The sequence below is a fragment of the Aphelocoma coerulescens genome, chromosome 7 (genome assembly GCF_041296385.1).
Source record: "Aphelocoma coerulescens isolate FSJ_1873_10779 chromosome 7, UR_Acoe_1.0, whole genome shotgun sequence".
Classification (NCBI taxonomy): domain Eukaryota; kingdom Metazoa; phylum Chordata; class Aves; order Passeriformes; family Corvidae; genus Aphelocoma; species Aphelocoma coerulescens.
The window spans coordinates 26,124,114-26,150,353 of NC_091021.1; the positions used below are offsets into that span (position 1 = coordinate 26,124,114).

General features: G+C 41.1%; 1 protein-coding gene and 1 long non-coding RNA gene across 2 annotated transcripts in view; one reads left to right on the forward strand and one right to left on the reverse strand.

The window, feature by feature from the left end:
• Window positions 1-6,522, forward strand: part of LOC138113116 (uncharacterized) — a 31,018-nt gene extending 24,496 nt beyond the window's left edge. Inside the window, exon 3 of the long non-coding RNA XR_011152006.1 lies at window positions 6,096-6,522. This is a non-coding gene — a long non-coding RNA (uncharacterized lncRNA). The remainder of the gene's footprint in view (window positions 1-6,095) is intronic.
• GYPC (glycophorin C (Gerbich blood group)) overlaps window positions 1-24,744 on the reverse strand; it is a 34,268-nt gene extending 9,524 nt beyond the window's left edge. Inside the window, exon 1 of the mRNA XM_069020992.1 lies at window positions 24,510-24,744. Within this exon, the coding sequence (XP_068877093.1) occupies window positions 24,510-24,543 (34 nt within the window). The 5' untranslated portion in view covers window positions 24,544-24,744. The remainder of the gene's footprint in view (window positions 1-24,509) is intronic.
• Between the last annotated feature and the right edge of the window lie 1,496 nt (window positions 24,745-26,240).

Consider the following 26,240-nt stretch of genomic DNA (forward strand, 5'->3'; position numbering starts at 1 on the left):
CAACAAACTGAGGAGAGCTGAGATTGAAAGGATCCACTTCTTCTCAAACATGGGAGGTGCTCTTTCTAGAAAGTAGGAGTGCTTTTCTCTCCCCCAGAGATCCTTCCTGCATTTTCTTCCATCTATATACTGATGGAAAGATTGAACAGACCTTCTGTAATTTAAAAACTCTAATTATGTCTACGTCCATTCAAAACCCACATGCTCAGAAGAGATTAATTGCCTCAAGGTCAAAATGCTCTGTATTCCTTTACAAACCAAATACATGCTGCTTGCCAGAAAAGCAGGCTCCTCTACAGCAATCAAATACTTGAAGGTGTGAATTCTAAAGTGCTTCCCTAGCCACATAGCTTGCTGCCAAGCATTAATTCCAGATCAAATTATTATCCCTTTAATTACAAACGTTTATGAGTAACTCTCTGCTCTTACCTGGGATTCCCAGGTGCCTCTCAGATTCAGATTACAAGCAGGTGCCTTATCTCTAGTACATGCCATCACAGTGCTTTTTGATAGTGGAATACAGTATTATCAATTGTCAGAAAAGTTTTCATTTCCATGCTGTACTTTCTAAGTTTGCTACAGAATGCCAGACTCATCTTGAGCTATGGTGTAGCTGGCACGGATCTGCTAAGGTGGCACTGCTGTGCCCTTCAGCAACCAGCTGACACCGTAATGTGGCTTCCTGCGCCACAGTTCCCATTTTACTGGGAGCACCTGGGCCTGACTACCCCACTGAGTGTTCTCTTTTGACTACAGAACAGGCTTGCTGCCCTACCAGACAGCCTTTTGCTGCATCAGTCAGAGTGCCAGAACATTGCATCTACCACCAATGACCAGACATTTCCAAGGTCTGCTCCCGAGATCAGTTTAGGAGCAATGTTGATGGAGAGCACAGAGACACCCTTAATCCCTGTTTCGCTGTCTCTGAAATTTCCCTTTGTCCAAAAATAGCTATGTGATTCATGGCAATATCACAGCAGTGCTAGGCAGGTGTGAAAGTGGTGGTGTCGTTTGAGGTTCAAACAGTGTCACCCTTCCTGAAATATGATTGAGGAGCACACAAGGCGTGTGTGATGGAATGAGACCCTCTTCCCTGAGCAGGACTGAAACAGCAGTTGCTGTCCAGAAGGGAATCCATGCTCGGCCAGGAACCTCAGCATGGCCTCTCTAAACTCAGTCTATATGAGAAATACAGTGCATTACTGTAGGACTGAATCTTTACTTTCTGAGGCAGAAAAGACATCCAGTTTACTGAAGGAATTTTTAGCTCAGCAATGGCTTTGACCTTCTTGTACCTTCTTCATTCTGCTCTTCTTCACATGCAGAGTGCTCAGAGGTCTGTGTTTCAGTAGCTGCTGTTGCACCTGTTTTGATTGTTTCCCTTTGTTTCAAGGACATCTTTTGTGTTATCTGTTGCTAAATTGTCCTTGCAAAACTTTCTCTCTTTGTTTTACTTGCCCTTGTCCAGCTACAGTCTGGTTCTGAAAGTGTTTAAACATTCTTGTTATATGCTGCCATTGGTTACCATGACACACAGAAATAAAAAAAAAATTGGGGAAACTTGTTTTTCATAAAATTTCTGGCCATCAGAATGAGTTGACTAAATCAAGAGTAGAACATGCAAATCAAATTGTCTGTTGTTGGAAAGTATATTTCTAAAAGCCAGAATGATGGGAAAGAAATGCTTTTGTGTCGTGACCTGAAATTCATCAAATTCCCGTTTTGCTCATAAACTTACAGATAAGGGATTTTTGCAATAGAATGACAATTGCTACCTGTCTCATTCTCATCAGTCACATCCTGCTGAGAAGGCAGCAGCCTCTGAAAGCCCTAGAAATGTTCCTGACTTAAATACTGCAAGCAGGTCTCTGGCTTTTTGCTTCCCAGGTGGCAAACCAGTACAACTGGTTTGTATGTTAACATGGCCAGTGGTGACTTTTTCCTGCTCAATTTGTTGGTAAATTTGTTAAACTTCCTCCTCCTGGTACTATTTTCCAATAAAACTCGATTTTTATGAATTTTAGTGGTTCCTTCCCTCCCCCCCAGTTTTAACCTATCCTCTTCCATTTTGACTGAGGAACACTTGTTTGAAGCAGGCAGGTCCAACACTGAAAATCTTTGCTTGAGATTCAGCACTCTCCTACTTTTACAGTGCACTTCTCTGACAGTTGTAATGGTTCCTTTTCTTCTATAAATTGCAAATCTGAACCACTAAAAGCCATAAATCACTTCCTGCCCCAGAATTCTGACACTGGCTTTAAAATAATTTATTTTTTTTAAAACTGACACTTTCTTTTGTATCTGAGCTTCATTCAAGTAGTTCTTTCCAGTCCTTCTTTACAATACCAAGGACTAAATGCGCTTTTTAGATGGAAACTGTTTTGGCATGATTTTGTGACACCAGAAAACAGGTATTTAAGGAAAACACAAAGTATTATGAGAGTCCTGATAAAGATGCAAGACCTATCAGTGAGTTACTTTAGAAGCCAAACCATCTTAAGGCATTCCAACTGACAAGCTGTTCAACTTACATGATGTTGGGAAGGGGCATATTGATTCCCCAAATACTTTCTCCCATTCAGCATAGAAGGCTCAGAGTTTAGATCTTGCTACTTGAAGAAGACAATACCTTTAAGTGATTCTGTGGTTACTATCAGAGGCAGATGGGAGAAACTTGTAGAAAGCATCAAACTTTCTAGTTTTCAGGCATCATTTTTGCCTGCTAAATTAGTTTCCAGAAAACAAGTCCAATATTTTTACTCTTGGTGGTTCTGCAGTCAGCACTCTTAGTTGACAATTTAAGCACCTACATGTTTGATTGCTATGGATTTACACATGGAAAAGGCATGAAAGGAAAATGGTACCTGCAAAAGGATCCCCATTGGGCACATTTGACAGGAGTGCATGGGAATCACACCTACAGGATAGATCTAATCTACTGGTGTGAACTGCCAAATCCCTACTGCTCACTCCACAAGGGCAATTTGATGCTTTAACATAGACCTTACCCCAAACTTCTCAAGGCCTCTCTAATTTCCTAAGATAAAGTTCCAGACTAAAGCTGGTAGTTTTGAGCAGAGAAGGAAAAGCCTGAGATTGCAGCTCACATTGCCATGATTCCCACGGAGCCGTGGGTGATCCTGCATTTTGGAGTTTGTCAGGCTGGGTGAGTATACAGATATCTATGTGTGGTAAGCAGCTCTGACAGCACAGGTTTCAAAGCCACTCAACAGCAGTTAGGCAGCACTGCTCCTGCTCGTGTCTTTCAGGATTTTCCTACCCACAAGCTTGTGCTTTTGATTCTTAGCAACCCCAGCCACCTCTTACACAATGGTCCGTTGCTGACTGCTAGGTTACACTCTCAGACAAAGCCTTGGCTGCTAAATTACACTCAAGTAGGTCTTTAAGTGCTTTTTTGGGCAACCCATTTTCTCTCTTGGTGTACCTGTTCATTGCATAAGAAGTGCTTGAAATTCGTTCGATCCATGTGAATGGTGGGTTGAACACCTTAAGGCAGTGATTTCCTTCTCAGGGCTTTCCTAGGCAAGCAGACTGGGAAACACACAGGAAGATTTCATCTTTAATCGGCTCACCTAATCGCTTCATGAAAAACTGCTGCTAATGGGACTTTCCAGATGAGGAACAACCCAACCTTATCTCAGTGTATCCACGGATGTGCTTTGCAGAATCACCCCAAATACCGACCAAGCTGTGGCAGGCAGTGGTGTGTAGGCAGTCTCTATCTGTAGGCTGAAGTGTGTCTTTAGAATTCAGCTATTAAATGTTTAATGGTTTTGTCTTAAACATTAGTACTATCTATCCATGCATGTCGAGTAAACAAGGGAGATGTTCAAACTGAATGATATCCAGTTCATGACTCAGGCCAGATAGAGAGGGAATTCAGAGGAAGGTTTTGCCTCAGTGTTGATTGTTCTTTCATTTTATTTGGCTTGTATCAATGGGCCCATTGCACAACATACCATACTAATCTTTCCTTACTTTTAAAAAGTTGTAATTTAAAACGACGACTGCCTTTTTATGTAAAGACCTTAGGTGAGGTTCTAACTGCCTCCACTCAAGATGATGCTAAGGTATTTGATTGGGTTCCATAAAACGTTATAAACTTCTGAAAGCACTGAGGAGTATATGGAGTCTACCAGGAAGCTTTTGCAGTTGTTAAAAACCTTTACTATAATTACTGCAATTTTAATTTTTTTTTTTTTAATATTTTGTATATAAAAATGTATTTATCATAACTGTTCCTTTCCCAGGGGCTCTTTTTGTTCTTTTTATGCTCTTCTGCAGTCATTATTCCTCTTGACTGGAAAAGCAGGTCCTAACGTGTCTGTGTTGTCTTTACCGAAGCAAGACTTCTCTTACCACACATTTAGTATAGAAGAACTAATGAAGTCTTAACACTGCCATTGTTTATGCAACAGTGGTATGTCCTCCTTGCCCTTTGGTTTATATTTGTGCCTTGCCAACACACTGCATTCATGAGAAAATCATTAATCTATTAACCTTAGCACACTGATTTAATTTACAAGCTATAGTTAGAACTGGTTCACTGCAGCTGCATCTGTAAAAATGAGCCGAACCAACTTCTGAAAACTTCATGTTAGAAATATGCTAATTGCTCAAGCTGCTCTCTGGCCCGTTACAATATCAGATGCATCACACTGAGGCCTTTCTGAATTAAAAAAAAGTCATTACCTATTTTAATATTTGCTACTAAGTGTGCAGTGCCCTGCTAGAGCTGGCATCTTTTATCCCGAAGGGTCATCAGCCTGAACCCATCAATTTGACATATTTGGCTGAAAAAGTCATCGCCATCTCCCATTAGACTATGAAACACATCAAGGCTGTTCTTTTAAAATTAAGGAACAGTTTCTCATCTGTCAATCTGGAAAAGAGACAGAATAATTTGGCTGCCACTTGTATACTAAATTATTATAAGGACAGTAATGGTATCATATAACAACAACAACAATCACATGATCTTTTGGGCAAGTAAATAAGCTGTGTTCCAAATGTAAGTTACATCATGCAGATTAAAAATATCTACAAAATAAAATGCTCTGGGCCCAATTCTCTTGCTATCCCAGCTAACAAGTACTTCATCATTAATTCTAAGCAGACAAAGTATACAGTTTCATTCAAATAAAGGTCTGTTTAAGATTTTTGACACTTTGTAATATAGTAAGGACAAAAAGCAATTATCAAATAAGTTTAATTAGGTTAGGATTGTCACATAATTTTAGAAGTTCTCATTTGATTCTGGTACACAGTGTTAGCAAAATATTTTTTCACCATTCTAGAATGAGACGAAGTAAATAAGAGAAAATATGTTTTATAATGTTTGTGGAAGCAATGGCTTCACTTGCACAGTGTTTCTTTCTTTTGTGAAGCTGAATTGCCCTGGGTCTTGGGGAAAATCAGAGATGCAGAGATACACTAAAAGTCATTTTGTCAAAAAGTAATCATATTATATCTCTTAATGATAAGAGGGGAAAGAAGAAAATATTAATGAAATTTGGGAAACTGTTTTAGGTTAAAAAATAGTAAAGATTTTTTTTAAAGTGAACAGATACTCTATATTTTGAAATAAAAACCTATCAAATTTAAAAAGAGAAGCAAGTTTTGTTTTAAAGAGTTATATAAACTAAAAACCCACACATTTTTCTTTTTAAACTAACTTTTTCGTTTATCCCCTGAAAGAACTGACAGCTTCCTCAAATTCCCCTTTCAGTTTGAACAGTTTGAACCACTTTTTTTTTTTTTTTTTTTTTTTTTTAGTTTGAAGTTACTGGAGACTTTAGCTCCTTTCCTCAGGGTTTCTGAATACCTATCACCAATTCTGATGGCAATTAAGGGCATCCTGTAAGAGCATTACAATGGCAATTCCCCCTTAGGTGTACTATAAATGTTACAACCTTAAAGCTCCCATTCAGCACAGTACTTGAGAGACAGCTTTTTGTCAGCCCCCGTGCCCTCTGGTAACAGACTTTAATGTGTCCCGTGTACTCATCAGGATGTATACATACAGTAAAAAATTGGAAGAGAAATTTAGACAGTTCTGTCTCTGCTTATTGCAGCAGGAAGGGTGAGAATGTTTCAGGGCTGGCAGAAGAAGCTCAGAGCAGAGAGCAGAGAAAGGAGTTGCCCCCCTGGCAGAGGAGCCGCCTCCCTGGCACAGGAGCCCCTTGGCAAGCAGGCAATGAAGCTCACAAGAGGATGCTGTAGAAATCATGTCTTTAGAGATGGGATCTGGGAGCTACCAAGGACCACCCTGTGAAGCACTCTGCTGCTTGTGCATGGTGACTGTTTTTTTGCCATGCTCCTATGGGAAAGATGATCAATGTCTGAAGAGCAAATGTCACCTCCTTATCACACAAAGGTGCATGAAGTGTGAAAACCTGGAAGAAGGTCTAATCTATTAAAAAATGCTTCATTTGGCAATTTGGAATTTGTGTCCTGTTTTTTCTGCTTCGGCTATATAGTTATATCACTGCAAAATTTTCTTACTTTCCCATTGAAATAGGTTAATGTAACCAGGCCATCATCTACATTTTTCCTCAGAGCCAGCCCATGTACAACATCTTCCTGGGGAAGACAAATTGACCTGGAATTGTTTCATTAAGGAAGGACTGACAAATGGAATATGAATCAATCTTGAACATACAGTCAGGACATTTTCCTGCCTTTGTCTCTCCTCCTCCCACCTCTTCCCTTTTCATCAGAACAGAGTACTCCTTTTAAGGGCTTTATAATTGGGAAGGTTTTGAAAGAAACACTAAATATCCAGTGAATCTGACGATTCTTGCTAATTTCTAACTGACTTTCCTCCAAAGTCAACAGTTTTAAGTTGTACTCATTTTTGTTGAGTGAAAATGGGAACAAACCAGCCATTTGCTCCTTTACTGAGGTCAAAGCTGAACAGACAGGAGTTGCTGGCTTAATTGATTAATCATTGCAAGTGTTGCAGATGACCATAGGTAGTCAAAGCTGCTGACTATGGACACAGTGAAAGCCCATCTGACAACCTGTAATCTATATTTATCTTATAATTCTTAGAAACAGTTAATGAAAGCAGCATACCCCACTGATCTAAACCTTTTATGTTAAAAACATAACCATAAAAATTTGAGTCAGAACCTTTTAGTGAAAAGTCAGAGGCCAAGAGATCTTGGAGTATGTGATTATTCCTTCCCAATCCCTTGTGTAAGTGGATATATGAAGCAGTAAGACAACTTAACTGCTAAACTGTTTGTAATTATTTACCAAGACAAGCTTTTAATTTGTACCTAACATCTCTACCACCCTCAGACCTGCCTCTCAAGCCTTTTGACCGTGTCATAAGAGGATAAGGTGATCTCTGTTTCTTAATGATGTTGTGCTTGATTTTATGACCTTAATAACCTCTAAAGATTAGGTTTTGGTTTACATTTGAAACATACCCTCTTTCATGGACATGGCACTAAGCATTTATGGATTTGGCACTAAGACAAACATTAGTTAAAATTAGTCCTCTTAACTAAGACAGTCAGAACTATTAGAATTTGAAACACTTTAATCAAATACATTCACCAGCATTTTTGCACTGATTTTCTCTGTTCCTGCTCTCTGCCTGACTGTTCTTTTATCCTTCACAAGTTTCGACTCCATTATTCAGCTCCAACTGTTTTTAAAGGAAAAGCAGGCAAAGATAAGGACTGCTTCAATTTTCACAAAAACTGCAGACTGGAGAGGAAAAGGAGACCAGAGTAGTGGAGCACTGAAGGAAAGGCAGTGAGGACTCAGCATTTTTAGGCTCTGTTTAGCAGCAGTCAGTTCTCTGGTAACCACAAGCTTTCCAGTCATCAGGCACAGAAATCCAGAGGACCTGCAGCTCCCCCTCCCCATGGGGAGCCGCTGAGGGAGGGAGCCTCCATATGCTGGGGGTGGGATTTAGGGGCCAGAGACACAGATCCAAAAGCAAGTGTGTTTCACTGGCTCTGTTGCTGGCAGAAAACTCATTTTAATGAACACCGACATGCTGAGATAGAAACATGGCCATTATTCTATTGAGGCTGACAAATGCCTATTTCTCATTGAGATGAAAAAGCTTGACCTTGTGCTTAAACTAGAGATGCTATGATCAAAGTACAACTGATGTCACCTAGAAATCACCTGGAAACTGGTGAAAGCCTGATATTATTGTCAGAGTTCAAAGAATGTAGCAACACGCTCCTATCCTTAAAAAAGTGTAATAATTTTCCCCACATGGGCAGGGTTCTTCCTTTATGTTCATTCCCACTGTCAATATTTTGTAGCAAAGCAGTCCAACAGGTGATAATTCTTGGACATGGTAGTTCTCTGTGCTCTGTCTCCTGGCTTATTTGATATGAATTGTATTCAGCTCCATCCAGCTCATACACCAGTGCTTGCCTAAGGCACTGTCTACTGTGCGGTGCAAGTGGAAATGTCAGGATGTTTAGCATATGCTCTTCAGGGACACAGAGATCTTTCCTGGAGCACAGATGAAATTAATATTATTAATGGAGATATCTGTAGTGGAAACAATCTTCCAAATGCTTTGAATATTGAGCATATTAAACAACGAAAATAAAACATATTGGAACACCTTAGAAACTTGCAAGGCAAATAGTAGCTCAGGGCAACAACATTTCTTATTTCCCAAGGTTTCTTTAATGAATATGCAGATTTCTTTTGCATATTTGATCTAAAGACAAAGGCCACTTTATTATCTGAAAAGCACTTATGTATCAGTCCAAGCTGTCTGAACAGAGTTGAGGAATTTTAGCAAAACTTCTTTGCCATCTATCATTCATCTGAGCAATTCCAGACAGATTGTGCAATAATTGTTGGGGGAAAAAAGTAAAAAAGTATCATTTGTGTATTATTTTTGGACAATTGTCTGGCATTATTTGAAAAATAGCATATTGAACACATTAACAGAGCTAAGCATGAAAAGACCTGCAATGAAGCCATATACTGAATGTTTTTCAGTGCAGACTTATATTGTTGTGAGATTCATTAACAGTTTATTGCTAATGTTCCTCTCTCCTAATGCAACACGAATGTCAAGTACCATGTAGGTGGGAGGCTAATAACCAGCCTGACGAGATGTTTGACTGCTGGAAAGGAGTCTATATGATCTCAGCTGTCTCCACAGGTGCTGCAGGAGGATACTAATAGGCAGCTGGTCGAGGTGATAGCTGTGTGTCTCTTCCAACTGGAGCTATTCTGTTCTGTTCTGTTCTGACATGCCTTCTTGCAAGAAGATCTATTCAGCCTCCACACAGTGTGGTGAATCCTGGTCTGGTGTGGGAATTTCTTTCCCATAAACTAATAAGCAAACTTACAATAGCTTAAGGAAGCCTAGATTTCTAGAGTCTATAATTAGGGAGAATAAATCCCAAACATTATTGTTAGCACTGCTTAACCATCCCTTTCCAAAGCTTGTTCCGAGGGCTTAACCTTGCTGTGAGGTAGTGAGACCTTTTTTTTTTTTGAAGAGCTTTCAACATGCCCTGGTCAGAGGGGCTTGATGTCTCCTGTAAGTGTTTAGATGGTGTCTTGCTCTCTGTGTTTTGCCTGTTAAGCTGGAGTCACGTTTATGGAAGGAAACTTATAATGCCAAAACTTGATGCTGCTACATTCCTAAGTAGCAAAGAACTTAGTTTAATCTTCTAATAAGGAGTCCTTTTTGTGTTACTGTTCACTAGAATGGCTCTCTGTAGACAGTGTTGACTTTCATGCAACCTAGAAAATTATAATAATTTCCAAGGCTTTTGTTTCTCTTTCAAATCTGGTTGAAACTGGTCAGTGGATCCAAAAGTTCTTGATGAGAAGTGGCAGATGGATGAACAGATGATTAAGCAGACAGACAGACAGCAGGAACACATAAGACTCATTTCATTAGGCAACTGGACTGAAAACAGAAGTAGCAGTGGGTACTTGGATAATATTTATATTTTGGTCACCAATTTAAAAAATGCCATATTTTTGAAACCATTTCAAAGCTTGTAGATGACATCCTTAGTAGTTTAAACAGCAAAAGAAAAAAACAAAGGAACATTGCTGATACTTTTTTCCAGCTCCTTTTTTTTGTTCAGAATGCTACATTGTTATAGTTTGGACTGTATTTTATACCTTTAAAGCCAGATTCAGCTTGGACAGCCCTGGAAATTTCAATGGAGGATTAATGTGTGTCATTAAGCAAAGAAATATGGTCTAGTAGTTTTCGATAGCAACAAATGCTTGCTATGGTACTTCTCTGACCAACATATTTTTCACTTACTGTAAAGCCTTTGGGCTGCTCTTAAGTGTATGAAATATCCATGCAGGAAAGTTGACAGTGAATTGTTGTGATTTGAGCTGGCTGCTACATTCCCACAGCAAAGGGCATTCTTGTTCCTAAGCATTTTCTTTCCAAGCTGATCCAGCAGAAAACCAGCTCACCAAATGGAAAGCCCCTTCCCCCATTTAATATTTACTTATTTACTCATATTTACTGTTTGCTTTAGAGGGCTATTTACTTATTGGCAAATTGATCCAAGTCAACCTGTAGTCTGTCAGTTGATCCATTAACAGGGAGAGGTTTGCTAGGTGCAGACAGAGAGGGCAAAAAGCAGGAATGCTCTTTTGGGTGGCTGAAATACATCATAAACTTACACACAGGAAAAACAAGTTCCCCAGAAGAAAAGCATAAAGAGAAAAGCAGCTGGTTAAAGCTGGAGACTTCCTTTCTAGAGTGCTCTGAGCAGAGCAGAGAACTCCAGACATTCACAGTCTAGTGACTCCTTTGAACTACAGTAGCTCTAGAAGGCCATGGAAAAACTTTGGCTTGGTATTCCCTGTGTAAGGTTGTATTGGAATGCACGAAGAAGTCAGGCGCCTCTCTCAGCTGTCAGAATCAGGACCCTAGGGCAGAGCTGTGCCATCCTTCCTTCAGGGGTGCTGCTCTTCCACAGCTGCATCAGCAGTGACAGGACTCTGAGGCCAAGCAGCAGCAGTCACTGCTGGCCCTGCTGGCTCAAAGCAGGGCACTGTCCCAACACACAGAGTGGAACACCAAGTGGTTCACATACAAGGTGGAATTTACAAAGGCTCTCACTGTGAAACTGCTTCTGCTTCCTTTGAAATTGGTTCTCTCACACATTCCACCTGCTCAGTCGGGCCAATGGTGAAAGTTTTGAAAACTCCATTTTATGAGTATGAGAAACATGATAGAATCAAGCCAGGAACATAATATACAGCCTCTGCCCACCTTCTCTGCTTTCTAACTTCCCAGTTTAATTCACCAGTTGATGCTCCCTAACAGGTTGCAAAAGTCTGCCTTCTCAAGCAGTCATGAGAGAGCCTGCAAATTTCTCAAAGAATTTTCATAATATATCAAAACCATTTACCACTGCCTCCAGAGAAGTATGCTTTGGAACAGTCTCATAAGGTCAAGTTATCCCACTGAAACACCTATTAGTATAAAGAGAATGAAAAAAAAAGAAAGAAAGAAAAATGAACAAGCCAACAGCAGTAGCACAGCCCTGGAAAATATGAAGTCATAAGTAGAGTTCAGCCAGAGCAGACTCCCATTAAATTTTGTTTAAGAGCCAAGTTCCACCCTGAGATATATGTGAGCTGCAGTTTATTTCAGGGAGAGCTGTGCTGTACTTCATGCCATGGCAAGGCTTGGACACAAATATGTGTCTGTTACAAGACAGAGAGGAGTAAAGCCCACTTCCTTTTTGCATTTTTTTGGTTCTGTCCATATAGACGAAATAGAAAACTTAAAGAAGTGGATAAAACAGGCCACAGGACCCCAGCTTTACAGGGCCTCTCTGTCAAATTTAATTCCTTCTTCCACAAGACCTGAATGTCTGCCTTTCCAAACACAGTAGGCTACTTTTGTGAGACATGGTTTTCTTTCCCTGTGGCCCTGCTACACCCACGAGTGTTAAACACACAGGCAGGAGCTTTAAAGCTTGCCTTTCTAGCTTGTCTGCTCTTGAGAGTCCCTTTAGGAGCCAGTCAGCAAGAAGTGCTCCCTAGGAGATGCACATGTGCTATAAAGAAGGGTCATACACAGCAATCTGGCTTTAACTCTTTAAAACCTTACCCTGTATATTTTTGTCTGGCAAGTAGGAGCTCTACTTAATGAGAAGGGAAGAAGGGGTGGCAGAGATGTTCCCTATCCTGGCTTCATTCCAAGACAGGGGCTAGGCTTACCAGCACCTTTGTACTGTGCCGGGTTGCACAGCTGGCTTCAGACAAAGCCTTTATCATTGCTGGGGTGGACAGCTGCTGCACAGCTGGCTGCTGGAGGGGACAAAATGATAAAGTCATGGTCACACACCCCCGGAGGCACTGGGGTTACCTGGGAGAACTGGACAGAGGAGTTCCCTGCTCTCTGCCACCAGCTGTGCATTCAGTAATGCTGAGCTTCAAAGGTTGAATTCTTTCAACTAGAAGTTAAAAGAGCTCGCTCAAGAAGAGAGGCAGCCAAGGCTCAGTCCTGCCAAGTGCTGAATCTGGATGTGAGCAGGAGGTTAAAGTATTTCGTATGAGAAACTCTGGTAAATGCAAAAGCTTTTATACCCCAAGGCAACCATTTAAACACTGAATTACTAATTCTGGCTCAAAACTTTCCCATTCCTCAGATCCCTTGATTGTTGCCCTGTGCTTTAACTCTCCATTAAGCATCTGCTACTGGCTCTGCTGGGTTAGACAGACCATCAGCTCCATGCTCAGTGCAGCACTTTCATGAGCAGAGATGAAAAAGCTTTTAAGTCCTGGTTAGTCAAGAAAACCCAGCACCATCAGGATCAAACCTACACTGGCCATCACTTGTCATGGATTCTGTAGCAGATGGGTAGAAGTGGCAATGTCCCCAGGAAAGAAAGTCTCTTTGCCTTAATAGTGGTGTAACCTAACAGCTGGTGAGGGCCAAGGGAGACACACAGGCAGCTCTGGTCATGCCACAGAATCACTTCATTGTGCAATGGCGGTGAAACAAAGGATGGGGAAAATCGGTACCAAATCCCATTAGCTAGAAGATGGATTGGAAATATCCCAGCAAGGCTGGGGAATGGAAAAGACAGATGTGTGTGGCCCTGGGAGTCTGGAGAGACATATGACCCTTGGCCACAGCTGGCCTGCCATGGCTTTGCTTCTGTTAATGGATGGAATTTGCATTTCTTGCTACATCTCCTCTCACCCAGGATATTTTCAGTGGAGCAGGGAGTGGGAGGAAGTGATCCTCTTAGGGATATGGATGCTCATGTCCACAGACAGCAAGCTGGTGCCTTAAAGTGCCAAATAGTGGAAAACAAAATCAATTGCAAAGCTGAACACCCACAGTTATCAGTATTTCCCTTGCAGACTTCCCTCAGCCACCCAAAAGTACTGGACATTGCTCTGTGCTGCAGGCAGCAGGGCGTGACTCGGGAGGGTTGATCCCCTAGGGTTTGACAACTTCTTAGGTGTGAGCTGTGAAGGAAATTGCTTGGGTGGAAAATGGCATTTGCTGTATGTTGCAGTTTCCAAATCTCTTTTTCTCATTCAGTGAGGAAAATATGCCCCTCTCTTCTGTAATAAATCACAGATACAAACTTTAAATACAGAACATGTGCTTTCCCCCCTCCCACATCTCCCCCCCAATGACTCCTGCAGTTTCATATCTGACAAAAATAGCCATCCAGACCTCCAAAGGGAGGAGCTTGTATTTCTCCCTCTGGCCATCTCCAGCAGCTGCCAGCTCTGCAAGGCCCTGGGGCTGCACCACGATTGAGAGGGGAGAAGATTCACCCAGAGATTTGGTACTCAGATCACTTAAAAGCAGCACAGTGGGAGCAGCAACGTGGAAGTTACGCTCCCATCTGCTCTGCTACTGGACTCTGGAGAAAACAGGACACAGGATATGCTTCCTGTCTGGGGAAGGCTTGTAGCAGCCTGGGAAAGAAGGCATGACCTTTTCCTTAAAGGAAATGCATGTCGTGGAGAGGAATAGCGAGGAAAAGTCCAGGCTGCATTTTTTTCTTTAAAACAGTGTCATTCAGCTGTACCTCGTCTTGCTTTCTTCCGTGTTTAAAGCTGATCTTTACTTATTTAGCAAAGCCACATTTTAAAGAGTTTCATCCCTCTCTGCCACCCCATTGTTGCTCCAGTCAGTCACAAATCTTCTGACACAGGTCAGAGGCGCTGAAATTAAAGGTTTCATTCATTGCAAGCAAAGGAAGCCAGAGGAGGTACCTCAAGAGAAGAAGGGCTCAGCTTATGCTCTGTTTCCAGCTCACAAATGGTTATGTCCCCAGGATGTAGAGATTAAGCATATCACACAGACCATGGGAGGAGGAAGAAAAGTCTTTGTCTGAGATTCACAGATTTTAATGGATTCCAGAAGGGGAAATCTTTTACCCCAGGAGCAAAAGCAAAGTTCAGAGAAATGTAAAAGCATTTATCTCCCCAGTTACGTTCCTGCCTGCCAAAAGCAGGAGGGGTGATTTACTCCTCCTTGGTACAAAGAGTCCCTTATGGATCATTAATCCACAGGGAGAATGAGCTCAGGAGCCACATCTTTTCTTAATGTGCAAGAACCTTGAATCAGCAGGAAGTTTTCTTTAGTAGCATATAGGATCAGTTTATCTTTATTTGCTTCCCACTACCCCCTGTCTTCAACAGTGTTTCCTACAAGAGTTCTAGTTACCATTGATAAATCACTTTGCCTTCATTAAAATCTGTGCTGATAGTAGATGAGGCTGCTGTGAACTAAACCAAGGCATTTGAAGCAGAGTATTAAAAACTTAAGATCTGAAATCAGCAAATTCTGATACAAAGTCCAATAAAATCAATATGAGCAATCTCAAGTTCCAGGGTACAAGGACCTCAACAACACTGATTTCAGCACTGTAATGGCAGCTTGCAGTAAGGAAGGCATTTCCCAAGAAAATGCAGAAACGGGAAGGACGCAGAAATGGTTGATTATTTGTTTACAGGCCAGGACCTCAGGTGATCTCAGGTGATGAAGCTTTCTGTTTACAGCTACAGCTGTACAGAAAACATGTACCAAAACTTATGGCAGGGAAGGGGTTGGATCTGGCGGGCACCACTTGTTTGATATTTTCTCATTTCTTTAGGAGTAATAAAAAGAAAAGTAGTCTCATTTTGTCTCACTTTGGCTCTGTGAAAGCATCTGAAAATATTTCTATAATGTCTCAGTTGCTAAGTGAGGAACATTATAGACTGTGTCTCTCTCTATATATTCACAGTACACAGACATTCACAATGTGCCACTGCTCTATGGTGGATGGCATTTTATACTCTTTACCTCGGCAAAAAAGAAGTGCAGCAGAGAATTATGTTTCTGTATTCAAATCTCCCAAGAAGCACTCACTCCGTGCTGAGATTTGCCAGGTTCCACATAAGTCTGGTAAATCCACATCCTTATTACTGTAAATGACTTACAAGATCAAAAATGTGGCTGAAAGGGAAAACCCAAAGCTGGCTGGTGTCCTTGGGTTTCATGCTCTCCTGTGTGTCTGCATGTGCACACAGCATCCTTTATTTTGGCTCTTTGTCACACAGTTAGGCTTTGACAAATTGTAAAGTATTAAGATTATAACAATCATGTTTACATGTATTACCACCTGCTACTCCATTTCTTCCATGGTGCTTAAATGTTCAGGCATGTGGCTTTGAAACACTATACCTTTAATGCACTTAAAAACTCTGCTGGATTTCCAGCTTGCTTTGATCTCCACAGTGCAGAGACTATCTCAGAGAATACAAAAAAATGTGTTTAGGGGAAAATTATTTTCAAGGAGAAACCCCTAAATCCTTTCAGCTTGATATGCATTACCAGTTGATGTCATACTGAAGGTTGTTTTTTGCATTTTATCTTCATACTTCAGGAGGCTGAAATCTCTGTCCAGAATCAGCAACTTGGTGAGGTAACTTGGGAAGACAGATATGGTCAGTGCCACATGAGCACCAACGTGTCAAATAATAATTTGGTGATTTTTGTTTAGAAAGGAGATGGAAGGAGAGATCATTCTGTCCTGAGAAATTTACAGACTAAACAAAATAAAAAGGATACACTTTTGCAATGAAGACGGTATTTTGTCAAGAGGAAATGGAAAGGATGTGAAAGGAAAGCTTGCTATTAATCATAAGTAGGAAGGAGAAATTAATTGGAGAGCTGGAAACAGAGGAAAGACTTAGATAACCAAGGCTTTGAAAAAAACCAGCTTCTTTTGAGGGCTGAACAACACCATCTTTTCCATCTCTTGCCATGCCAAGTTACCATGCATCACTACCCTTGTGGTAATGGCTTGGATTTGAAGTAAGTTCAAATTGTTCCCTGTACAGCAAGTAGAAATCAGATCTGGGTTCTTGGGTCAGGATGTAGGATGGTTAGCCTGAGGAGAGGTGTTTTGAGGAACCAGATCCATTCAGTTATGAAAAAGGTGAGATAGAAGGGTATTTTTCATTTTTTTGAAGCTGTTCATGGGTCCAGTCACACTAACCATTGCTTGAGCTTTAGGTATGAGGAGTAGACAGCTCTAAGTGGGAGATGGTAAAGTGCCAAAGGCAATCAGCAAGGTTTCAAAAGAATTTGTTTCTTCACATTAGGGGTACACAGCCTTCACAAGAAGGACCTACCAAGCACCCTTTGAATCATATAATCATAGAATGGGTTGAGTTGAAAGGGACCTTAAAGATCATCTGTTTCAAACCACACCCCCATGGTCAGTGGCATCTTCCACTAGACCATGTGGCTCAAAGCCCCAGCCAACCTGGCCTTCTTCTCCCTGACCTGGTGGTGTTCTTCTTGGCCTTGGTGATGTTAGCAGAAGCTGTTCGCTCTTCTTCATGACTGGAGCAGGGATAGGATGAGTGATAGGAAAAGTGACAGAGTGTTCAGAGCACACTGAGTGGTTTTGAAAAAGAGTGAAAGAACCCCTTTTTCCCCAAAGCAAAGGGGAAGCTGAAAAGTGGTTCCCAACCAGAGATTTGTTTCCTGGTGTACTCAGCACTTTATTCAGGGTTTTCTGTAGAGAGAGATACAGCCTCATCCTGTGTATAGCCCCTGTTTGCACCAAGGGCTTAACTGCCATTAGTAACTGGTGGCATAGGCTTCTCTAAACTAAAAAAAATTCTCTATGAGTTCATTAAGGCAAAACTGGATTTTTATGCAACAGAGTCCAAAACTCAAAGGCCATTGATGTAATTATGGAAATTCAAAAGAGACAGACAATAATCATCTCTCCCAGTCGTGTGATCCAGAATGTAAAAAGCATGTCCCAGTTGTAAATAAAAATTGTTATGTGATGACAGGAAAGATCTGGAGAGGGGAGGTGTTGTTTCATAGCAAGCTGTGAAGATGAGAGAGCAAAGAGAAATCAATGGAGAAGAGGGGGAGAGAGTGGAAGAGGGGGCAAGTCCCAGAGGAAACAAAGCCTCAGCCCAGATGGTGACAGGGAAAGATCTGTGTCTTCCTGTCCTGTTCTTTTCTTCCTTCCCACTGGCAGAACTGTGGAAGGTCCTTGAAAGAAGGGGGGAAATGGCATTTATCAGCTGGGATCTGTGTCTCTTGTATGTTCAGATATGACCATTTACTTGTGGGTTGAGAAAGGGACAGACAGGTGGGATTAGGAGGTGCAGAGGATATCTCAACTAGGCAATGAGAGAGCAGGTGTGAGAGAGGCCACAGATACATCAAGGATTTAATTTCCTGCTTGCTTTGTTGGATAGGACTGGAACTGTGCTCATTACACTTGAATGAACCATTGATAGTTAGAAGAACAATCTCAGCTAGCTCATGAGTGCTGGTTATAGAAATTTCAGGAAATAAAAGACTCGACTGTTTCATAATAAACTGGTAAATTTCTAGCCCTAATACATGCTATGAAAATCTTGAAAGCAGAATTCAACAATATATCCTAGAAGATAGAAATAAAATATAAAAATCCAGCATGTCATTTTAAACATCAGGATTTTTGAATATGTACACAAGTTTCCTGAACTCTTGGATTACTACATTTTTATGGTAACTCTTCACAATCCACGAGGAATATTTTTTCCCTCTATTAATTCATACATGTAACTCTTCAATCACTTGTGTTTTGTGATTTAACACTTTGTGTTAAGTGATTCATGGGCTATTTGTTTTACTTAAGGATTATTTGGTTTATCTAAAGTCAGCCATCAAGACCTGCTTTTTCATTCCTTCTTAAGTGACTGAAATTTTTGAAACATCCCATTAGTAGACAAGAAGCATCTTGCTTTTGTGTTAGTGAGAACACTTTTCAAAGGAAATGAGCTGAAGAGCAGAGAAGAAGTTTGCCTACCAAAAAAAAAGTTAAACTGGAATAACAATTCTGTAAAATCTATTCCAGTATAAATTAATCTTCTCAACTGTTTGAGTGGGACACAGAATTACATAATATGAGTGTTTCCAAAGGGGTTTAGTTTTTTTTTAAAGAATAACTTTAATTTCAGTATGAATATACTAATCTTATCAGTGTTTCTGGAAAACTGTCCTAAAGATGTAGCTACCAAATTCTCCCAGCACAGATGAGCTAGAAGAGGGATATAAATCTGAACAAATAAAGCCATAGAAGTAGTGGAAAGGGTGGTGTGTATAAATATGTGTGTCCTTGTATATGTATGCATACAGATATCTGGTATATTGTATACACATACACTCTGGGTGTGCATATGTGTGTGTACAGACAGAATTCAAACCCGTTTTCTAGGTTTGGTATTACTGGAAGAGTCTCTGCTCGCAGCTCTAAACACCTACACATATGTAAGGGTTTGATGTCTGATTCTGCATGGCTGTGACCTTGTCACATATGTTCTTTATGGTGTGGACTGCCTCATAAAACTATATGCTTTAAACATGCAGTCCCCAGTAAAATAGGCATTTATCACTCACTATAACAAAGAACTGTCTCAGGGTGTGTTCAAAAGCCCCCCTGCAACTTACTGATAAAAAGCTTAACTTTGTTTCAGGGCTTATCTGAAGAAGAAAGAGGTAGAGACCTTCATGAAGTAACCGACTTTTTTCCCCTCTTAAGATGAAAAAGGGAGGCAGAGGAAAGGAAAAAAAGTCACTTTAAAACTCCAATGCAGCAGAACAAGTTTAACCCATTGAGATTTTAAGTGAAGTTTTCTGCTTCATCAGGAAGAACCCTGTGGTGAAACATATGTCAGAAGAGAGAAGATATGAGGAACTGGCTTCCTTTGCATATGAGATGATTAATTAAGAGGAAAATCACTTAGCCAGCTGTCTCATTGGTGAAACTACACGTGCAAGGTACATCTGCAATAAGGGAACAGCATAGCACAGGCAATGTGTTTGATTTCCATGCTAACATAGCAGAGATAGGAATCTGGTGTGAATTAGATCATGCTGACTCTTGGAGAAACAAAGGAGTCCAGACCTTATTTCAGCTACAAATTATGAGCTGCATGTCTGTTGTTATAGCATTGCAGTATCGTTACTTGCTGCAGTTGAGTTATCAGTTACAAATAAATTACCCAGAGAAGAGAGGCCTTTCCTCCATTCGTGTCCATAAATTGTTGGCAAACCAAACCTGATTTCTCCAAGTGACACTTTTCTCCATTCTCCAAGTAGTTTTTCAGAATGCTTAGCAGCTGGTGAATTTTTCATTGACTCATTACTGGGGTAATGCTGTCAAATGCATCTGAGTTAGGAAATTAAGTAAGCAAAACACAATTGTCTGCTGCCCCAATACTTGCCCTCCTAAGGTGTGCTATTTTTGTCACTGTGGCATCTGGGTTTTTCATGCATTTTCTATCACAGCTTGTATGAGAAGCAAAAAATTGTAAACAAAGTTTCTACTTATGGCAAATGCTGTTTTCAAAAGTTTTCTGGTTTTTCTGTGGGAAACAAACAGGGCAGTTGCTAAATGTCTTCTGAGCTATGTGTTTTTCCTGAGCATGAATTAAAAAATTAGGGAGTGGGAAGCAAAGAGCTGTTGCCCCAGTGGATCTACTGGAATCAAACCAACTCCTACCTCCCCAGCTTTTCCCAGCTAAAAGCTGACTCCCCAGCAGTGTCTGTGGAGAGCAGTCATTTCTCTCCCACCTGTAATCTCTCCTTTTTACCAGCCTTTTGAAGAAGAGGTGACTGTACAGCACCTAGCACAATCAGATCCCTCTGTTGGCGTGAATTTCTCTATGCTATAGGAATACTAATCCCTCCCCAACAATAGAGACAGGCACTGCACAGAGCACACACACAAACAGACATTCATTAGAGAATGCAGTCCTGAAAGCCTGTTTCACAAAAGACTTTGCTGATTGGACTCAGTCATTTGAACAGTGATGGCTACAGGGTATATTACACAAGAGCCTAGAAAGAAAGGTGCAGCAGTATCAGCAATGAGATGCAGACACTGCATAATTCTGTAATATTAACAGGCTTAAGCACACAACTAGCCATAACCTGGATCTTTAATATCTACTGTGTAAATTTTTTTTTTTAAATGATGCCCAGCAATGATGAAAATTGCATATTTTAAACCAGCAGACTCCTATTTGGGTCGACATCCTCCCTATTCTCTCCAGTTCAGCGGTTTGCCAACATTTCTGCTGTTAATTACTGAAATTTAAGGTGCATTCTGAGCCTTTCAATTCCCAGTCTTTCACATAAATATGTCAGATGATGAGGGTGTCAGGATAGCCCTGGGGTATAAAGCCGAATTTTCCAATTCATATGCACAGTGGTGGGAAACAAACATACAAGCAGAGACTTTCAATTTACATAAATGCTTGTGGGATATGTTTTGAGATTTCTGTGCTAAAAATAAGAGGTTATTATAATCTGTAGGTTTCCTTGTGTATAAATGCTCACAGGTTTACCAGTGAAGACCAGATTTTCATAATCAATACCTCTGTTGTAGTTTATCACTTACTGTCACAGGCAAGCACTTCTGTTGATTAAGGGCAATGAAATCACATATATTGCCAAGGCGTGAATAATATAATTAAAAGCCTACAGGGTTCATTCAAGGAGTTTCACAGGCCCTGTGTGAAAGGCAAGTGGTATTGCTCCAGGAACACGTAAAGGACCAGTTTGCAGCCCCGAAATATATCTCATCATGAGTTGAGATGGGGCAAGGCTGTTCTCAGAACCACACTCCCCATTCACAGCTATAAGTCACTCTGCCTTTGTCTGAGGCCACCTTTGCAAGGTCTCAGCCTCTCTGAGGGGACAGCCCGCACATACGTGACTCATTTTGCCAGAAGCTGTAGGTTTCATTGGGGCAGGTGGAGAAGCTTAGCCTGATGGAGCTGAGACCTCCTGCTTGTAAAACAGAGGCAGCACCAGGCTGCTCCCCTGAGCAGGGCAGTGCCTGGGTTACTGCTGGAGGACAGCTGGCAATGCAGACAGAGTGCATACAGCTCAGAAGGCTGGCTTTACTTCACACTGTTCCTCACCCTCTTCCTCCCACTGCAGCTGGGGCATGGCCTGAGGACCAGCCTTACTTCTTGGTTTGTTTTTGGGCCAATTCTTCTTCATTGAACACATCACACTGCTTCCCTATCCACCCAGGAGGACCTTATTTGTTGATGGGTGATGAGGAAGAGAAGCCTTCACAAACTGCTCTCCTTTACCACTAACTCCTTTGACAGCTGGCATTTGAAGTATAAGAAGCTGAGACAAACATTCCCAGCCTGCTGGGTACAGATTAAATCCTGTCAATTGCAGAGCACCTTCTCCAAGGCGATGGACACCTTTCACCCATAAAGATGGTTTTGCATGGATCACTGCCTCCCCAGGTTGAACCTTTGACCTGGTGATGTTCATTGTCCTAGTCCTTCACCTCATTTGAGCTGTCCCACTGCTTCAGAATAGGGTCACTGCTTTCTAAAAGGAAGAGGGCGAATGCTGCCAGCTGAATTGAGATTACCAGACCTGTGGAGTTCCTCAGGTTTCATAGTAAGTCAGGCAGCTACTGCTTGTACATCTGAGCAGGAAGCAAATGCATCACAGAGTTAGTCTCCCTGGCCTCTGTTATGTGTACAGAGAGCCCACCCAGATATCTGGTGGATGTCTGAGATGGGCAGGGGAAGTGCCCAAGGTGAGACAGTGGGGCATCCCCATATGGAGGCAGAATACATTTACAATGTTCACAGAGTTGAATACTTAAAATCTGAAACAGTAGTCTGGTCCCACTGGATTGACAGGATCATACTGTATTTATAGAATGAATAAAAGTTTCTTATCAGCTGTGAGTGAATACAAGGAGATAAGCAAAGAACATGAGCAATAGGTAACTTAACACTGTTCAGTTTGTATCAGTTGGCAGCTGCTCTGTGGGCTCACCTGTGGGTATTCAGCAAGGAATTAATATGTTCAGTAAAGTCAAAAGTTTTTGATGATTTTTTTATGCATTTTCACACCCATCTCAAAGATTTTCACTGTGGCTATGAAGCAAATTTGTTTTCCCAATTATTCTGCCTCTCTGGCAAACATCTGCTGTCCATGCTGCTTAGTGCCTGTCAATACACTGAACTTTCAATTGTTTCTGGTCTTGTTTCCTGCAAAAAGAGCAGGAATTTTATTAGGAAATAAGACCCTTTTCCCAAAGACCTTCCCTCAAAACCTCAACCATTATCAATGCACCAAGCTTGTGTTATACAGAAATATGGTATTATCAGACTCACCTCTAACTTTTGTTCTTAATCTATAAATTGGATCCATCTAATTAAAAAAAAAACAAAAAACAAACAACCAAAAACCACAACAACTAAAGACAAGAATATACTGTAACTGTTTTTCAGCCAGAATACTTCTTCTAGCTGGATTGCAAGCCATTTATTTTCACAGAGAGTCATATGATCTTAAAATAGTTCAAGCTGAGAAGTCCTGTCCACATTTTGGAGAAAAACAAGAGAACCTGATGCATCCGCCTTTTTTCATTATGAACAGACAAGAGGCCCCTTGGGGCACTAACTCCTTATCCGGTTTCCCCCTAGGGCCTTCTGTGGGCTCTGACAACCTGGGTCTGCCAGAGAAGTGGTTTGTAATGTATTCAGGACTGTAGAGATGGTCCTGCATGTGTCACTTGGCCAAGCCTGTCACTGAATAAACAAGATTGGCTCTGGACCCTTGTTGGTATTTCACAATACACAAGAAGAACCTCAGTGAGTCATGACCACCCTCCTGGACACGCTTGGAGAGCAGAAATAGCAGTAATTTACTCAAGCTCTTCCAAACCCAAGCTCTCAGAATCCTGAATTAGCCTGCCTGTATCTTTCCTGTCTATAACAGAAAACAAGCTGCAATTGAAAACAAGCTATAATATTCTGAACTGCAGAATGAAGTAGAATAAAATATAAAGGTAACATCTAATCTTTCTTCTTGGTTAGAACTCGTAAAAAGGACTAAAGAGTGACTAGAAACTGCTGGTTGAGATTACAGAGATTCTGCTTGCTGTGCCTTTTCTGCTGGATCAGCCTGCCTCATTCAAAGTTGGGAAACATTGTCAATGTCTACAGCCATACAGAAAAAGTATCCTTACAGCAGTATCCTGATCAAACCCTGAACTGCAGGTTGCTCCCAGCAGTTCTGTCTGTACTTTCTGCCTTCATTCCTGATACCATGGTATGATAAACAATTTTGCTATTGGCAGTTTATTTATTAAAAATAAAACAAACATACTTTCTTGAATTAAAACAGGAAAGATCACACAAAGCCATAAGAAAAAAAAAAAAAGATATATTGCAGCACCAAAAACTCAAGAGTTTTTTCATCTTATCAAATCATAATCCATCCCCTTTCCCTCACCTTTCTTTTTAATACTGTCCCAAAATGAACACTACCATACTGCAGCTGAGCCTCTCACTTGACTGTTCGGGCCAAATTCTCTTTCTTAAAATTTACTGAAATATGTGGAGTTATGCAAACAGAGGACTTGCCCTCCTGTACCCTCTCTTGCTGAAAAACTAATTTGCTTGTCTTTAAGCCTCTGTTTCTAAATTTCCAGGAGCAGAAACACATTGTGGCTTTAAATATAGACTGCCAGTTTGTGGCTTGCGTCTCATGTTACACACAGACAGCTTGAGACTCTAAACGCAAGTTGAGCAGCACCATTACTATCTTAGAAAAGCGTCACTACGCTTTCAAAATGCTCTATAACTTCATTCCTGAAGGCAGGGGGAGGGAAAAACATTCAAATGAAGCTTTTCTAAGCTGGGGTTTAGGCGGAAATGTTACTAACTTTTCTCGGTCCTATTCAGGAACCGGAGTTTGCAGAGCCTGTTTCAGTTCTTCACTCACACACGCGCACGCACAAACACAAAGAATTAAGAAAGAAAACAGTTTCTTCACAACTTCTTTCCTTCAGGATCGATCTCAGGCATTCCTTTTTTTCTTTTTCTCCCCATATGAAATGCATTAGACAATCTTTTCCTTCAGCGACAGACTGATAAACCCACTCTTATTGTAAGGGGGAGGGGGGGGTAAGGGTACTCACGTGGTTGAGATGTCGCATTGTTTTGGGAACTCATAATTTACGCCTTTGAAAAATGCCTTATTTGTGTTGACAGTCTCTCTTCCCTGCTCAGAACTGACGGCGGGATTGAACAGAACAGCTGGAAGAACCCAGGAAAATGCTCCTCTTGTTCAGGCTCTCCTTGCCTGGCTCCTGACCCCTTTACAACTGGAAAAGGAAACAGCACATGTGTCATTCTCTTTTGCCTGTGTAGCTCACATGAGCGGGGAGGGGCACCCATTTGCAGATAGCAGTAACTGTATTCAAGTTTTGCAAGTTGGATGTATTCCACCCCTTTGCTTTTATTAGCCAGCAACCAGTGGAAAGAAAATGCTCTTTTCATTCTTAGCCAAATCCAGACGCACCTATTAAATCCACTTCCCAAACCCCTATCCACTGCTGTTGATGTTATTCCTGTTAAGTGCAAAACTTGCTGCTGACTCCCTTTCCTAAAATGTCTACCATTAGTGCATAAGATTGAAAGTAGGACTTCCAATTTTCATTGCCCAGCATCCCCCTTAACACTCACAGTCTGACTGATTCTGTCCTTTTAACAGGTGAAAATTGAGGATGACATTTACTGGGTCAGAGTAGTTATGTCAGCATATACCATGAATCTACGCTGCTCAACAAGGAGGAACCTGTGGCTGCAGCACAGGCTGAGGCACAGGTAGCTCCAGTCATGGCTCTGACTCAGGCTTCCTATGGTACCTTTGGCAAAACATTTAATCTCTGCCCCAGTTTGCCATTGGTAGGATAAAAATGAGACACCTGGTGTCTCCCTAGTCTTGTTATTTTTATTTTAATGTACAGGCAGGTGTTATTTATAAATAAGATGTATTTATTGGTCTGCAGAGGTGAATTTATTCATACTCCACTGCAAGTTTTTCAGCCTGATTTAGGCTGCCAGCTGCCTTGTTTATATAGCTGCCGTTTAAAGCTATCTGTTTGTCTGTCTGCATGCTGTAGTGCAGTCAGTGGCATGGAGTTCTTGTAAGTGTGCATACAGAGTCCGTAGTTGACATGGACTAGGATTTCTAGGTCATACCAGAATACAAGTAATTTTAATGCATGTGCCTTAAACACTAAGAAGAATGGACAAAGTTTCCATTTTCCTGGTGTCTGTTCTGGAGTCAGGATGAATTAACAGCCTGCCCGTGACAGCAAAAACACAGTAACCATCAGGATGGAAGTGGAAAAAACCAGAGTAATGAAATTCGGGCTGGGACCATCCTGTTTTGCAAAATTGTCACAGGATATTTCTGTGAAATCATCTCAGTGACCTCCTACAAGAAATCAGTGCCGTGAACTTGGCTCACAGTATTTATTTAACAGCTATAGGATGGAAAGAACAGTGACTTATTTACATACCAACGGCAAATAACAGCTTGTTTGTGAGCATGGATGCAGTAAACTACTTCAGTCAGCATTTCCACACTCTGGGCTCATGGTAGAGAGCTCTGGAACATTTAGTGATAGAGCAAAGCAAGGCACAAAACAAAGACAGTGAAATAATAGGAAAAACTCCTGACGTTGCTCTACTGGCTTCAGCTCTATAGCGTGACATTCATTTACACTCTAAAGCTTCTCTGTGAAAATACTGATGGGCATGTTTTTGATTACTGCTTCTTCTGTGTAACAAACACAATGTGCACAGGTAAAATTGGGGCTTTCTGTTCTGGGGCATGAGAATTGTTGTCATGCAATGTTTTT